Source organism: Carassius auratus, unplaced genomic scaffold, assembly GCF_003368295.1.
Source record: "Carassius auratus strain Wakin unplaced genomic scaffold, ASM336829v1 scaf_tig00216860, whole genome shotgun sequence".
NCBI lineage: Eukaryota > Metazoa > Chordata > Actinopteri > Cypriniformes > Cyprinidae > Carassius > Carassius auratus.
In genome coordinates, this window is record NW_020528772.1 from 319,052 (window position 1) to 335,089 (window position 16,038).

The 16,038-nt window shown below is 36.8% G+C and overlaps 1 protein-coding gene across 1 annotated transcript; it reads right to left on the reverse strand.

Annotated features, from left to right (window-relative positions):
* Positions 1–8,563: 8,563 nt before the first annotated feature.
* LOC113099077 (uncharacterized) lies at positions 8,564–11,511 on the reverse strand. The gene is made up of 5 exons (XM_026264154.1): positions 11,006–11,511; positions 10,326–10,628; positions 9,616–9,918; positions 9,090–9,410; positions 8,564–8,996 (listed from the first exon to the last, which is right to left on the reverse strand). The coding sequence occupies exons 1-5, from the start codon at positions 11,055–11,057 to the stop codon at positions 8,866–8,868; spliced, it is 1,110 nt and encodes a 369-aa protein (XP_026119939.1). The 5' UTR covers positions 11,058–11,511; the 3' UTR covers positions 8,564–8,865.
* Positions 11,512–16,038: the final 4,527 nt, after the last annotated feature.

The window sequence follows — 16,038 nt, forward strand, 5'->3', positions numbered from 1 at the left end:
TGAATGGAAGTCAATGGAAAGAAAAGTAACTGGTGAACCCCTTCAAAAGGGGAATAGCCATAACCATAAACTCTACTCTGACAATGCAACTTCAATCTCGTGTCTTATGTCAAACATAACTGAACATTAATAGAGGTTTCTTTTCAGTCAAAAAACAACGTTAACTATAAAATAGCACTTGATTTAAAAATCTACCCTCCATATGACAGGGATATGCAGGATTCAGTTGCAGGTAACAAAAAAAAAGTTTATTTAGCCCTCACTGGGCAAACAGGAAAAACAAAAGAATGACCACTCCACAGAGCAAAAGAAACCTCTCAGCGGGGACCAGTCCAAGCGTCTTCTGTGATGCAACGTCAAATCACATCAACCAGAGCGTCATTGGTGACGCAACGTCAAAGTCACACTGAGCTGAGAATCCTTGGAACACAAAGTCGAAGGCTCACCAAAATCCCTGAATGAGAGGACAGAGTGCAGAGAGGAGCTGGGGTTGGATCTCGGAGGATCCCAACAGAAAGGTGATGCAGGGACCGGAGGCAGAACCAGTCTAGACTGATAGAAAGAGAGGGAACAGTTCCAGAGGGAAAAAACAAAAATCAAAAAACACTTGGAGCCTAAAACATAACAAGGCAGGACTAGGCAGACAGGACGATCACCAGCGAAGCACTAAACAATCACAACAGTCTGACAAAAGACAGAGCATGAGAGGAACTAAAATAGAGGAGAGCTAATGATGAAAGAGTGGCTACAGGTGTGACGGAACACAGGGAATTAAGGGTCTAGACACACAGACAACAAGACAAAAATACAGCAACTCAGACCTAAGTCATGACACCATATCCAGCCATATGCAAAGCATGCTGGGAACTAACAGATACCTCTAAAATAAAACTGTAAAATTTAAGCCTTCTTTCCTTCAAGGGGGGGTGAACTGCTCGTTTTCACTCAATATCCTGTTAATCTTGAGTACCTATAGAGTAGTACTGCATCCTTCATATCTCCAAAAAGTCTTTATTTTTATTATATTTATAAGAGAAAGATAGTCTGTACCGATTTTTCCCGGAAAAACACGAGCGCCTAGAGGCGCGACGTGTGGGCGGCGCTAAAGAATCACGAGCGCCAGTAGGCTTTTGAGTTGAGAGCATGTGGAAGCTGTGACACAGATCCAGAGGCTGAAATTTAACAAGAGCAGCATCAGCAAAGGCAGTATGCTATGTACTGAAACTGTATTTTGCTTAGCGGTTTTGGAAAATGACTAAGTTCCACTTTATGTCGTCTTTTTTTTTTTTTTTTTTTTTTTAAGCTGTACATGTGGAAAGTGCAGTTTGATGACAACATCGCATGTTGTTTACTTGATGTGCTTACGCGCTGATAGATAAGTTAACAACACAGAGATATTTGAAGCAGTTTTACTCACCGCATGTGGTTCCAACACACAATCGTGACCCTTTTCCGTTGGGACTGCATTATCCTTAAGAAATAAACGATGTGCAATCCGAAATGCAGGGAACAAACAAAAACACTTGCACAACTCCGTTGATGCTCTGTAAAAATAAACTCCATCCACTGGTCCCTTAATGCTGTTTCTCTTTTGGTAATCTGTGCAGGGTTGTCTTGCCCTGGCAACCAAAAACACACTTCTTTTCTGACTTTTCGCGACGCTCTCGCTCTGATCAGGCTGTGCTCAACCTCTCAGTGCTCTGCTATACGGGAGCGCGCGCTCTTCCGGCAGAAGAGCGTGCACTTAGGACCCATATAAGGAAATTCTGCTCCATCTAACGTCACACAGAGCCATACTCGAAAAAAACTTTCCGAAACTTGTGACAAACCGGAAGAGGTTTTTTTGGAACAAAAATACTCCTTCAAACGTACAACTTAATTTTTGAAACTTTGTCCATGTTTAGCAGGGGAATCCAACTCTTTAACAGTGTAAAAAACTCAGTATGCATGAAATAGCATTTCACCCCCCCTTTAGTTCTTTCTTTTTCTTTTTTTCTTTTTTTAGTTTAATTAGTTTCTCAATTTAAGCCTCAAAACTGCTTAAAGGGTTAGTTCACCCAAAAATGAAAATTATGTCATTAATAACTCACCCTCATGTCGTTCCAAACCCGAGATACCTCTGTTCATCTTCGGAGCACAGTTTAAGATATTTTAGATTTAGTCTGAGAGCTCTCAGTCCCTCCATTGAAGCTGTGTGTGCAGTATACTGTCCATGTCCAGAAAGGTAAGAAAAACATCATCAAAGTAGTCCATGTGACATCAGAGGGTCCGTTAGAATTTTTTGAAGCATCGAAAATACATTTTGGTCCAAAAATAGCAAAAACTACGTATGTCTTTATTCAGCATTGTTTTCTCTTCCGGGTCTGGTGTGAGAGTTCACGACGCTGCTGACATGTTTTCTGGTGCACCCAATAACAAATATAACACGTCAAAACAATTTATTAATATATATACAGTATGTATATGTGTGTGTGTGTGTGTGTGTGTGTGTGTGTGTGTGTTAGTTTAGACCTGAATTTGAACTTGAACTCACAATAAGAAGGTTCATTTCTGTATGACAATATCAGTAAATGTTTATCCTCTCTGACTAATTTAACTAGTATTTTGTTACATGCTACCAGAACAGAAGCAACTGAAATCATAAAAACACATTTCAAACTCACCGTCCAGATGCCAGAAACACAAAAAGAACCAAAATGAACTGATTTGAGGAACATTTTCTTCATCGGTTCACTGAAAGCCCATGATAGTGCAGGTTAAAATGTCTGAAAACCCTCATGACTGAACTGTGATATTTATGTATCTGGCTGAATCCTACCTCAACCTCAGTTTCCATTGATATCTTTCTCCTTTAATTAACATCACAAAGACCAACAAACTTCTGCTGATATTACATTTTCAAATGAATTCTGTCCCTGTGTGAAAACTAACAAAAGAATGAAATATTGGATATATATCCGTCTACTGGTATGTTAACTAAATTGTGCCCCAGGCTGTTGTGTGGTTTGAGTCGAACAGTGATCTGATGAAGTGTGTTCCCAGCATTGTTTGTCTGCTGGTGAATTCACTTTAATTCAGTGTAAAGACGCTTTGTGTGAAACAGAAGATTGAGAGATTCATAAAAGCTGGAAAATATGAAAAATTCAGGAAATGCTTCACAAACAAACTACAGACACAGACACACACACACACACACACACACACACACAGACCACAATCATTGAGCTGTTTCTTTTTTTTTTCTTTTTTTTATTACTGAAATACGATCACAACTTTAGAAAATCAGGGTCCAAGTACTTTTGTGTCTTTTCATTTTTAGTTCTTTATCTCAGAAATGAAATATGGAAATTGTGGTTACAGTACTTGGGCAATGACGATGACAATGATGATGTTTCACAAGTTCACAAGAACACAAGTATAGACAAGAATGCATATTGAGAAACAGCCAGTGTGTTTCTGGAGGTTTGTGCTTCCTGTTTCATTAGTTTAATTTCCTGTTCAAGAGTCAAGAAGTGTTTGCCTCTTTCTCCCAGTTCGTGATCTTGTTTAACCATTTGAGATTTAACAGTGGCCAGTTCTTGATATGCACTTTTAAATGTTCTGTAATGTTGCTATAACTGGACACAACTTTTAATTTCAAACTGCTGCAATCCACTGCTGTTGCCATTGGTTTGGTTTATAATAATTTTTCAGTTACTCTCTTTCTTTTTTGATACAAATGTCAAGCATCTTATAGTGCTTGGTTTGCACAGTTCCAGTATATCTCCAACAAACCAAAACCACTAGAAGGCAAGCCTGCAACCATTAGCCAAAAAAGTGTAACGGCTAAAGCTAACGCTTCCGGTTTGCCAGTACGTGGGAAAGAAGACCAAGAGGCCGTTGTCATTGAAGGAGAGGCCCCACAATGCTGAACAAACAGCTTTTTAGAGAAAACAGCTTATCATTTAATGAATCGACAGCCTATCTACTAATCTTCAACATGTTTTACACTAAACAATACTTTTGGATAAAAGTGTTCTTTAGAGTTTACCATGAAGTCACTGACTTTTTGCAACAGGTGGGATTCAGTTTACGGATTTCTCATTCATTCCTATGGTATCCATATACAGCAATTTAGTGACGCACAAATCTGACTGCAGTTAAATGACGTCAAGGATGTAATGTGATTGGTTTTTAAGGCACACGTGATACAAGTTAGCCGTTATGCTTTCTCCAATAGTAAGTAATCCAGACCCTCTCATAAGAAAACCTCTTGAACAAACCTAATGATGTGCACCAAATGAGTTACTGTAGAAATCGAATACTTTAATGGTTGCGGATGAAACGGCTCAACACGAGAGCTAACATACACGTAATGACATGTGAAAGAAAACCTCATCGGGTTTGAAAGGGTGGCTCAATTAAATTGTGGAAATAGCAGATGACTCATACTCAGAGACTCATACTCAGTTGGTTTTCTATTCTATCATTTTAAATGATTCAGTCTGCATCATAAACCTAATAATTGACCTTAAAAAGGGAATTCATGAGCAAAATCTGCTTCATATCATATAACAAAGAGCCAAAGTTTTTTTTTTTTTTTTTTTTCTTGCCAAGCTGTAAAAAAAAAAAAAAAAAAAAAAAAAAAAACAGGTAGCCAAAAACTGTGGATTTAGTTACATGAAGGCACAAATATAAATACTGTATGTTTCAGTATTTTTCCAAAGTTTGGTATTATTGTCACGTCGGGGTGCGGGGATGAACTCAGACACAGACAGAATGCACTACACACAGGGTTTGTTAAATGACAAAAGGGGAAAACAAAACCCATGAGGGGGGAAAACAACGACTAGGGAATAGACAAATTACTTAACAAGACTTAGACTAGAAACAAACAATAAACAAAAGACTCTTCACTCAGGAACTCACACTACAGAAAACCAATCCACAGGTCTCACAATGTTCTTCCAAAGTGTAACTATGAACCGCACTAGACAGCAAACACGAGGGGATTGAAATAGGGAGACTAATGATAACATAACAGGTTGACACAGGTAAAACAATAACGACAGAACAAGGATAACAAGGGGGCGGTGCAAGGAAACGAGACAACACAAGCACATTGCCCAAAGACAAGGTCATGTGCTTGCACACAAAATACGGCCTGTCATGATCCTGCCTCAAAACTAGAGAAAAATCAAGGACACGAGGGCAGAATCATTACAAATATAGTCATACACTTATGCACTTATAGTGTTACAAAAGATTTCCTTTCAAATACTGTATTTTTCAACTTTCCATTTAAAGAAAGCATCAGTTTCCACAAAAATTATCATTCAGCACAACTGCACTGAAACAATTAAAGATAAAAACTACTTTGAATTTTAATATTGTAAAATTATTACCGTATTTAACAGGATTGATCAATAAATACAGCCTTTGTGAGAATAAGAGACTTCCGTCAAAAACAGGAAAAAGTCACCAGGTTTCGTAATGATAGAGTACATCAATTTTTTCTGGACATCATGTACTTAAAGTTATGGATGTATAAAACAAAAACTAAGATTACTAAGGGACTTATAGTGTAGGGTGCCAGATCTCACCTCAAACCTCCTTATCGAGCAGCAGTCTCTTCCTCCTCTTCCTCAGTATCCAGAATGGTGTTCTCCAGCCAGTTGATTGAGGAAACCGATGTGCTGTGTCTTTTGTGTCTGAGTCTGTTCATTTTCTAGATCTGAGATGGGTGCAGGTGAGCAGTGCTGATAAAGTCTTAAAAGTGAAGAAACTGGGCTAAAGGAACCAGAGCATCTCCAGCACTAAACACAAACTTCTCTCCAGCAGGAGGTACCTCGCCCGTTCCCACGACTCTCAGCCCCGCCCCACTCGTCACAATGATTTTCAAAAGACAAGTTGCTGTCTAATATAACACACATATTTTTGACTCTAGAGGAAGTAACAGTACATCCGTCTAGTTGCAGATTGTAATCTACAAGATTCTGTGTAGTGTTTTTTGGTCCAATAATTAGTATCTCTGTCTTATCCGAATTTAATTGGATAAAATGATTGTTTATCCAATCTTTTACATTTTTAACACACTCTGTTAGCTTAGATAATTGGGAAGTTTCATCTGGTCTCGTTGAGATATATAGCTGAGTATCATCAGCATAACAGTGGAAGCTAATTCCGTATTTTCTAATAATATTACCAAGGGGCAACATGTATATTGAAAATAGAAGGGGACCTAGGACGGATCCTTGTGGCACTCCATATTTTACTGATGATAAATGAGATGACACCCCATTTAAGTAAACAAATGGTAGCGATCAGACAGGTAGGATCTAAACCATCTTAGAGCATGCCCTTGAATACCTGTATAGTTTTGTAATCGATCTATGAGTATGTCATGGTATGATATATGGTGTGGAACGCAGCACTAAGATCAAGTAAAACTAGAAATGAGATGCAGCCTTGATCTGACGCAAGAAGCAGGTCATTTGGTAATTTGTTAATTTAGCCACTGTGCTAAATAAAAACCTTGGATTGTTTTGGTTATTTTCTATGAGTTTGTGTATATGCTCTGCCCTAGCAGAGTTTCTTTCTTGAGAAAGAGAGTATTACTGTTATACCATGGTACAGTACATTTTTCTCTAACCTTTTTCAATTTGTTGGGGGCAACAGCTTCTAAGGTATTATAGAAAGTAGTGCCCATGTTGTCAGTAATTTCATCTAATTCATGTATATTTTTGGGTACAAATAGCAGTTGAGATAGATCAGGCAGGTTATTTGCGAATCTGTCTTTGGTGGCTGAAACATAGTTCTGCCCAGACGGTAACGCTGAGACATATAGTTAATATCAGTGTGGCGAGTGGGGCGGGGCCGAGAGAAGTGGGAACGAGGAGTGAGGCCAGGTGTAGTGATTGGAGATGAGCTGCACCTGCGCCCCACCGCCAGTATCGAGTCCCACGTAGGAGATGGAAGGATATAAAACTGGAGCAACGACCGTGAAGGACGAGAGAGGACCAGGCCTGGGACATTATTTTATGTTTTGGCTTTTATTTGTGCGAGTCAGTCGCCGTGAGGGGCTGACGCTCTGTTTTGTTTATTTTTCAATTATTAAAGTATTTTGATTGTGCGCCGGTTCCCGCCTCCTTCTTCCCGATGAATAGGAAGTTTTTATCGTTACAATTAGTTATACGCAGCATGCACGATACAAGGAAATGATTTGTAACATCACTTAGAGGTACGATATCTATATCAGTAAGATCGATTCCATGAGATATAATTAAATCTAGTGTATGATTAAAATTAGATTTTAATATCATTCCTTCATTCATTTGGTCTTATCAGATCATTACTGTTAGAGACTCACATTTTACAGAAATTAAACTCTTCATACTCTTCATACTTCAATACAAAACAGTGCTGGACTTTGACAAAGTATTTTAAAAAATGTCTTTAAAGTGACTTTCTAATGTCTAATTATAAATCCAACAGCATAAGGTGAAAATAACTACACACAAGAGGAGTGGAAACTTTAAGTGAATACATGAATCTTTGACAATTATTTCACCATTGATTTGCAGAAGATTTTCTGTGATGTTACTGTTAGACAGTGCTGGGAAGGTTACTTTGGACTCTGTTTACTAAACTCCTTAAAAACTGGTGCCTTGTATTTTAGAACGGTCAATGCAATTAAGAAATAAATCAATCAAATCTGTATGTGTGTGTTTGTGTGAAAAAAAATAAATAAATCAAATGCAACCCCCTTTGTAATTGTTTACATTTCACAAGTATCTGTAATTTAATACTTTTTTCTCAGTAGCTGTAACAGATTGCACTTATATTTATTTAGTAATTAAATGAAGTAATTCTGTCACATGTAACTAGTTACTCCCCAAATCTGGTGTTAGGGAATAGAATATATGGGGAGTATTAACACTGATCTATATCTTGACCCCTCTTTGCCACCCCAAATATAAAATCCTGGACACGCCACCGGAACAACGAGCAGTGTATTTGGCCAGCACATCTTCAAGCTTGTTTCTATCTTCATTCTCATTAAAGACCAAATTATTTTACACTTCAGTAGCCTGTGGACCAGCAATCGTCAGTAGTAAAGCAACGTTACGAGCTTCTGGCTTTGTGTTCATCCAGATAGTGCTCATGTATGGCTCAAATTGCTGCTTGAAACTGCACAAGTTGCTGTCAACATTTCCTGTGAGCTTTAAGTTCTCCGGTGGTTTTATAATATGCATCACGTCACTTTCACAACAGGCTGCTCTTAGTGTGATTTCACTCCTGGTACAATGTTTTGTTCAGTTCTTAAATAAAATGTCTCTGTGCAATCTTAACATGTCTGTCTTTATTCATCTTATACACACAACATCAGTTTGTCTTTTCTTCTTTCTTAATTGCCATGTATCTAATGTATATTCACTGAACACAGTGTCATCTAGTGTCTTCCTAGAGTAACATTCACAATCACTTGATATCATCACACTGCGCTCTGAACTTATGTATTCCTCCAGACGCTCGATATTATAAATGCTACAAAACATAAACAGACTCTTGAAGCTCAGAGTGAGAAAACTTTATTGATAAAGGCAAGCAAATACAGAAGACAAATGAATAGTACAGTGAGATCAGAGTCTTATCTGAGAGAAATATAATCAACAAGCTTTTAAACTGCATCTGTACAATAAAAAATATTATTAGACAATTACATTTTAAAAGCCCTTAAACCCTGAATCAAATATGAAAGCCTGATATAATGAATAATCTATATTAATATGACAAACCACATAAAACACACTTGAAGAAGTTTTAAAGTTCAGCGTCTCCTTTAGATTTCAATTCCTGTCAAGAACATGCACCTGATGTGTGAATCTATGTTTGATCTTGATCAGCTCTTCTGGATCTGATGTCATAAACCAGAAAAATGACAGTAGCCACGCCCACCAGAGCAGAGAGGACCAATCGGATCACAGCTTCAGTAGAACCACAGCATTGGACAGAGTCTGAGGAATAAAAACACCAAACTGAGATCAGATCAGTCAATAAACATTAATATCAAGAATATTTGAAGAACAGGACACATGATCTCTTCTCACCATAGACAGAAACACTGAAAGCTTTTAATGACTGGTTTAGATTCAAATGTTTTGGTCCTAAATGTAGTAAATAACGTCCAGCATGTTCAGTTGAGATGTTTGTGATGGTCAGAGATCCAGTTTGATTGTCCAGCTTCAGTCTGTCTCTGAATCTCCCGTCAAGAGCATCATCATATACAGAGAATCCATTGGTCCTTCTACTGATCTCAGCTAATAAAGTGATTTCAGCTCCAAACCTCCACTCTATTGAAACATTATTCATTATTTCAGTAAGATCAGAGTTCAGAGTGACTGAATCTCCCTTCTTCACTGATATTTCTTCTGTATCACCAAACACACACAGAACAAACAGAAACAGGGTTTGTCACAAGTTAGTACAGTAAAAATACTTTATAATTGTTTATGTAAGTAATTAGTTAAGAAATGTAATTTTTAAATAATAATGTAAAACAAAAGAACAGACAAAAAATAATATTGTATCTGGTGATGAAAAAAATAAAAAAGGTGTAACAAATATTTAATTCACCATTGACAGCATTGAGAAAGAACGTTTTCCTCATTCTGCTCCTACGGTAGATCACGAGTTCATAACGTCCAGTGTGATCAGTTGTGATGTTTGTGATGGTCAGAGATCCAGTTTGTTTGTTCAGCTTCAGTCTGTCTCTGAATCTCCCGTCAAGAACATCATCATATACAGAGACACTGTTTTCCCATTTATTGATATCAGCTATTAAACTGTCTTCAAACCTCCACCGAATCCAATCATAATCTCTTTCAGTAAGACCACAGTTCAGAGTGACTGAATCTCCCTCCTTCACTGATATTTCATCTGTATCACCAAACACACAGAGAACAAACAGAAACAGGGTTCATCACAGATTGAGAGTGTTATTTAATGGTTTACTAAAGTAAATAGTTAGAAGTTTTAATCTGAAATGAATGACATCATAAAAGAACAGAAATGGTGTTTGGATTAATAACTGTATCTTTTGCCTGATTCTGTAAGGATCATCAGAATCAGAAACATCCAGAAACATCTCACAGCAATTCATACATATTTTACGACTTGCATAATTCGTTTGAATTTGTACGAATGACTTACACTGGGGTTTATAGACAAATCGTGTCAAATCAGTGAGGTTTTACAAATTCGTACGAATTAGCCACTTCGTAAAATACTTACGAAATGGTCGTGAGATATAAATATAAAACAGCTGAAACAATTATTTAACCCACCATAGACACTGAGCCAGAAACTCTTGCTCATAGTGTTGTTATATACTTCATAATATCCAGCATGTTCAAATGTGATGTTTGTGATGGTCAGAGATCCAGTTTGATCGTCCAGCTTCAGTCTGTCTCTGAATATCCCGTCAAGAACATCATCAAATACAGAGAATCTGTCGGCCGTCACATTGATTTCAGCGATTAGACCATATTGAAACCTCCACCGAATCAGATAATTATCCATCATTTCAGAAAGACCAGAGTTTAGAGTGACTGAATGTCCAATTTTCACGTACATTTCACCAAACACACCTGAAGAACAGAGCTTTTTTAAAGATATATAACACTTTCCTCACATTATGATGGTTTAATCAAACTTGTAGAGTCATTAAAAACAAATCCTCAAACCAATCTCCTCCAGACATCACTTTTGGTCACACTTTTACTTTAATCTTTAATGTCAATCTAACACTGTCGGGTATTTAAGCTTCATATTTATTTTATTTTATAATTTCATAATAGACCTGAATTTAGATCTGAATTCAAACTTGATCTCACCACAGTTCACTTATTTCTATATGAGAATAAGTGAATATTAAACATCTCTAACCAAATTATCCAGTATTTTATTACATGCTACCAGAACAGAAGCAACTGAAGCCATAAAAAAAAAAAAAAAAAAAACTCACCAACCAGACGCCAGAAACACAAACAGAACCAGAATCTGTCAAACATCTTCATTGATTTCAGTTCACAAATATGAAGACAAACTCTTCCGAACTGGTTCAGTAATAAAATGACAGATGAGCTGATGAGAGACTGATCTGTAGTAAAGTCACGAGAAACTCTACTGTCGGCTGGAAGTGTTAAACCGTGTCCTCCAGCTCAATTCTTCCTTATTTAGTCACACTTTCTTTGTCGCGTTTAGCTCTAGTCTCCCTCTACTTCCTGTTGGTCAATGGTGTTAGTTTACACAGAAATAAACTGAATCAGAACATGATCAGAGACTAGAGAAGATACGAGTGTTTAAAGCAGTGTTTGATCGGCTTGATGTCAGGTGTGAGAGGATAACAAAGCCCACCTTTTGTCTTATTTTATTCTGGCTAAAGAAGTATACATTAAACCTCTATTCACATCTTTGTTTCTCACACGTTAATGTAATATAAACTATCGCTCTTACCTCTGTTATTAATCAGATGCAGGACAGACTTCTGTACTTCTTCCCACCAGAGTCCAGTTCATAATACAGGATCAGGAACAAAATAAAATCATAACTTTACTCTTAATAAATTACTCAGAGACTTGTTTAAAAGATGTTAAACGCATCACCATATGAAATGGTTTCGCTTTATTCAAACAATAACTCATAAGAAAATAATAACTAAAAGTAAATAGCGTAAAGTCTTCAACCGAGATGCAGCAATGAATGTGTTCAAACCATAACATTATATAGTCACAAAAACAACACGTCCTTTTTTCATGATTTATTTCGGTGAACACACACACACATCCGCATGCACACACTCATAGACAGGTTGCTATGGAAACAGGAAGTATGACATATCACTTTCGTAGCAACCTCTATTAGAACACATTCATATGAAGTAATTTCTGCTGTTTTTCTTTCTTTAAAGCAAATTAATCCATCTTTAGTTTTAATCTTAATCCGTTACAAAATCTTAAAAGTGTAGGCCAAGCAAATAACTACTTCTACACCAAACTGCATAGCATCATTTCTCTTATGATAAGATAAAAACATATTGCAATACATAATTTAGAAAGAAAGTCCATACTGTAACGTAGTTGTAAAATGCACTTCCTTGAACAATCATAATTCAGATGGCAAGAGGCAGCATACGTGACAGTTTTAACTGTTGAGCAAATTCTAACATCATGCATTTCTTTTTTCTTATCCCTCTGATGGTCTTCGTTTCATGTTTACCCTCGTGTTTTGTGGGGTCTCCAGAGACCCCAGACAATGACATTTAATTTTGTAACAAGATATTAGTTTTTTTTTTTACAAATGTAATTTTACTCTGTTTGTTAATGTTTTTACTCAACATTTGTGCAGTTTTTGGAGGATTTATGATATCTTAAAAATTTCTATAAATATATAAATATTTATTTAAATAGGCTTTTTACAAAAAAATTGCATTTGATGTAAAAATCATTTTATAAAAGACCCAGATTTCTAACTTTCATTCATGGGGATAACATGGATCATTTTAAATGATTTAATGTAACATTTATACCCATTTTTTGGAAAATGCAGTTTAAAAAAAAAAAAAAAGTCACTTTAACCACTAGATGGCTATAGAGCTCCACTAAATGCTAGTTGCTATTTGACTACCTGAAAGAAATCTTTTCACAAGTTGGATTCAGTTGGATTCATTTCTAAATATTATAAAATCACAATTATAACAAAAATAAAAAATTTTTTGTCAAAGGTTAGCATTTTTTTCCTGTTTTTCAATAATGTTACATCACAATGCATTGCAGGCAGTAAGCATGGTAAACCGCATGACTTCTGATGGGGTTGGAGCAGATTTGTGTGCGTGTGCTAAATTGTTTTGTCTCAAAATTTGTGACACTCTGGGTTTTCGGGGTGTCTGGAGACCCCGCAATCAAAATATCATCAAAATCAGAAACAACGCAGAACAAATCGACAGAAATGGCACAAATAAAGTGGCACACTTCCTCCAATGCAAAAAACATCCACAATGCTAAATTATATTGCTCACAACACACGTACACACACACACACACACGTAGAGAAATACATTTTTGAGACTATAGAAACTGTTCTCTTATCATTTGTCAAATAAAATCATCCAAAATGCAGAACCAACACAAATATAAAGTGGTTACACTGACACCGACAATGTGTACACACACACACACACACACACACACGCACGCACGCGCACGCGCACGCACACACACACACACACACACTCACACACTCACACACACACACACACACACACACTCACACACACACTCATATACACACACACACACTCACACACACACACACACATATTTTTTTATTTTTTTTTATTTACCTGGTTCATTATCACAGTTATCGAGTGACAGATGATTGTGAATATTGTGAATGGGAAATCTCATTCCTAAATAATATAACACTTATATTATGTGCACCATCTGCTCTCAGTCTTTCCATCGGTCCCTGACACTTTATCCATTCTTTTAATCACTCTACTAACTTTTCTTCGAGTGCTACCCTTAAAGGCCATATCATGGTTTCATTTTCTTTATGACCTAATTCATCATCTCTCTGAAGTGCTCTCTCAACAGCTGTCACTTCCGGTAACTGTGCGGTCCCCTGAATTTCCTCTTTCTGTCTGATCAGCTGTCCATTAAATTCAACCAAGTATCCTCATTATCTTTCACTTCCATCAGTGAAATATTTGGGTAAGTGCTTATGGTTCTTATGATATTTAGTAACTTTATCTTTCCTTTTCTGTTTAATTCTTCTCAAATCTAATTGATTGTCTCCTAGAATTAAACTCCATTGATCTCGTCTATGACTATTTTCACGAGCCTGGTTCATCACTAGATTTCTTTTTAACCTAGCCAGCTCTCCAGTCATAGAAAAAAACTTTTGGTTGTTCTTTTGCTACAGCTTTTAGCTGCAATAATCTTTTACTCACAGCAGTTACTATTTTCATCAGATTGCGTCATCGCTGCTTCTTGCTGGTGTGTCAGAAATGCAATCGAGCATCGCCCTTCTGCACTCCACAATGTTAAAGTAACTTCCTCTTCTTCTACAGAGACTGGAACATAAAGAGGAAGTGTCTCATCTCGTTGTTCTAATGCACCACTATTAAGACATATTTTGATTAATTTTAATCTAGCCTGCTCCATTTGCTCGGTCCACTGCCATTTTTCCTTCCTTGGTTCCATGATTTAATATTTTTGCCTCTCTAAATATTTCTTGATAGTCCACTCCAGACACTCCACCAACTACAAGCAACTCCACACCACACATATAAACTCTCAGAGCAGATCATTAGGGTAGGTGTAGGGTTAGGGTTAGTTGAAAGTGTTACTCTACCAACAGTTGACATGTGGTTGCAAAGCTACTCAACGCTAGTAGAAAGTCCAAAACGGATCACCAAAACAAAGAGCCAACGCAGATTCAAGTGCTCTTACTTATCCTTTGTGGATATCAAAATATTATCAGTGTAAACTACTGTATAAGCGGGATTTCTGATAAAACTTTCATAATTGCACTTTAAAATTGATTTAGCACAAAGCTTGTATCATCTTTGATTAACGTCATCTGTTTTCATTACGATTTTTTAAGGGGAGCCGAAGAATCCTATTCTTATATCACTTCTGGATATTCTTTGTTGTTTTTCTTTTACTTTCTCTTTGTTTTAACTTACTCTTTTTCTACACTGACTTCTTTTTTTCTGTCAGCTGTTTTTCACCCTGCCTTTTCTTGTTTAGGGCCTGCCTTTTAGTCTCTTTGCCATAATGTGCTCAATTTATTCAATTATTCTGGACTTTTCTGTATTACTTTTCTCTCCACTATTCTCAGTTTGATTTTCCCTAGATTTTGGATGCTCCCTATATTTTCTCCCTCTACGGGATGTACCTTTAGTGCCAGATCTTTCTTCAGTTTGTCTCTGCTTTTGGATCTACTCTCCATCTCATAGTGATTATAGGGCTTCTTTTCATGGATTGACCGTCTCATTGGGTTTTTAGACCTTTGTGTTTTATTATCTGATTTTCCCCGTCTGTCTGGATTATTTCTGTCTTTCTGTCATATCGAATAGAGCTTTTTCAGATTCTTCAGGAGAGGTCTCTGGGGCATAAAGAAGGAATACTTTTGCTCCTTCTAGCGTTCCTGTTCAATTTCTTCTTTATTATTAGGAATTAACCCTTCAAAAACCCTACGTAATTATCTGCCTCTGTGCAGCCCAAATTCAGCCAAAAAAATGCAAGTCTACTTACTCACCAGCAGAGCCGTGCAGAGACCTTTGGAGGGGCAGGTGCTCAAAGTATAAAAGGGGCACATGGAACAAGGTTTAAATAGCGCGGTTCAAAATAGCAATACAGCAATATATTGTGATGCATTCCTTGCCGATTTGCGTATCGATATGGATGATTATGTATTGATACGGCAGCAAATGCTGTGATGCAGTTTTTAAAAAGAAAAAGATTAGAAGAGACAATTTTAAGTTTAAAAGGAAAGAAAGGGGAAAAAAATCCACCTAATAATAGCTCTGGGATGAGAAACTGAAATGTCTTAAATTGTCCCAGCCTGAAGGCTTTTTCTTCTCTGTTCAACAGAATAATTAAGAAAAGCTGTTATAGTAAAAACTATAGAAAACGCTTGTGCCTCTACATTTTCCTCTTTCTCACCAGCCTCTGTCTCCTGGCTTGTTTTCCAGCTCTTTCTGTCACTTGTGCATCTACATTTGCCTCTTTTTCTTCCTCTATCTCCATCTCCTCATCTGATCTATTACTTTCCAGTCTCTGTCCATCTAAGAACAAGGCACAATCTACTATTTTATCATCAATCTATTATTTTAACCATCAATACTATTCTTGCACCTAATCAATAAGTCCACCTTAAATATTGATACAAAACAATAAACAACTGAGTCATGCTATGAAAGCACTGTATAACTGATATAGGCTTATGTTTTATTTATTTTTCCTTTTTATTCAAAACAATTTCAAACATGCT

Coding starts and splice junctions, on each gene's coding strand:
- LOC113099077 (XM_026264154.1), bottom strand. CDS start 11,057: ATGAAGATGTTTGACAGATTCTGGTTCTGTTTGTGTTTCTGGCGTCTG. Junction 9,919..10,325: donor TTTCTGGCTCAGTGTCTATG/GTGGGTTAAATA, acceptor TTGGTGATACAG/ATGAAATATCAGTGAAGGAG. Junction 8,997..9,089: donor TTTCAGTGTTTCTGTCTATG/GTGAGAAGAGAT, acceptor TTTATTCCTCAG/ACTCTGTCCAATGCTGTGGT.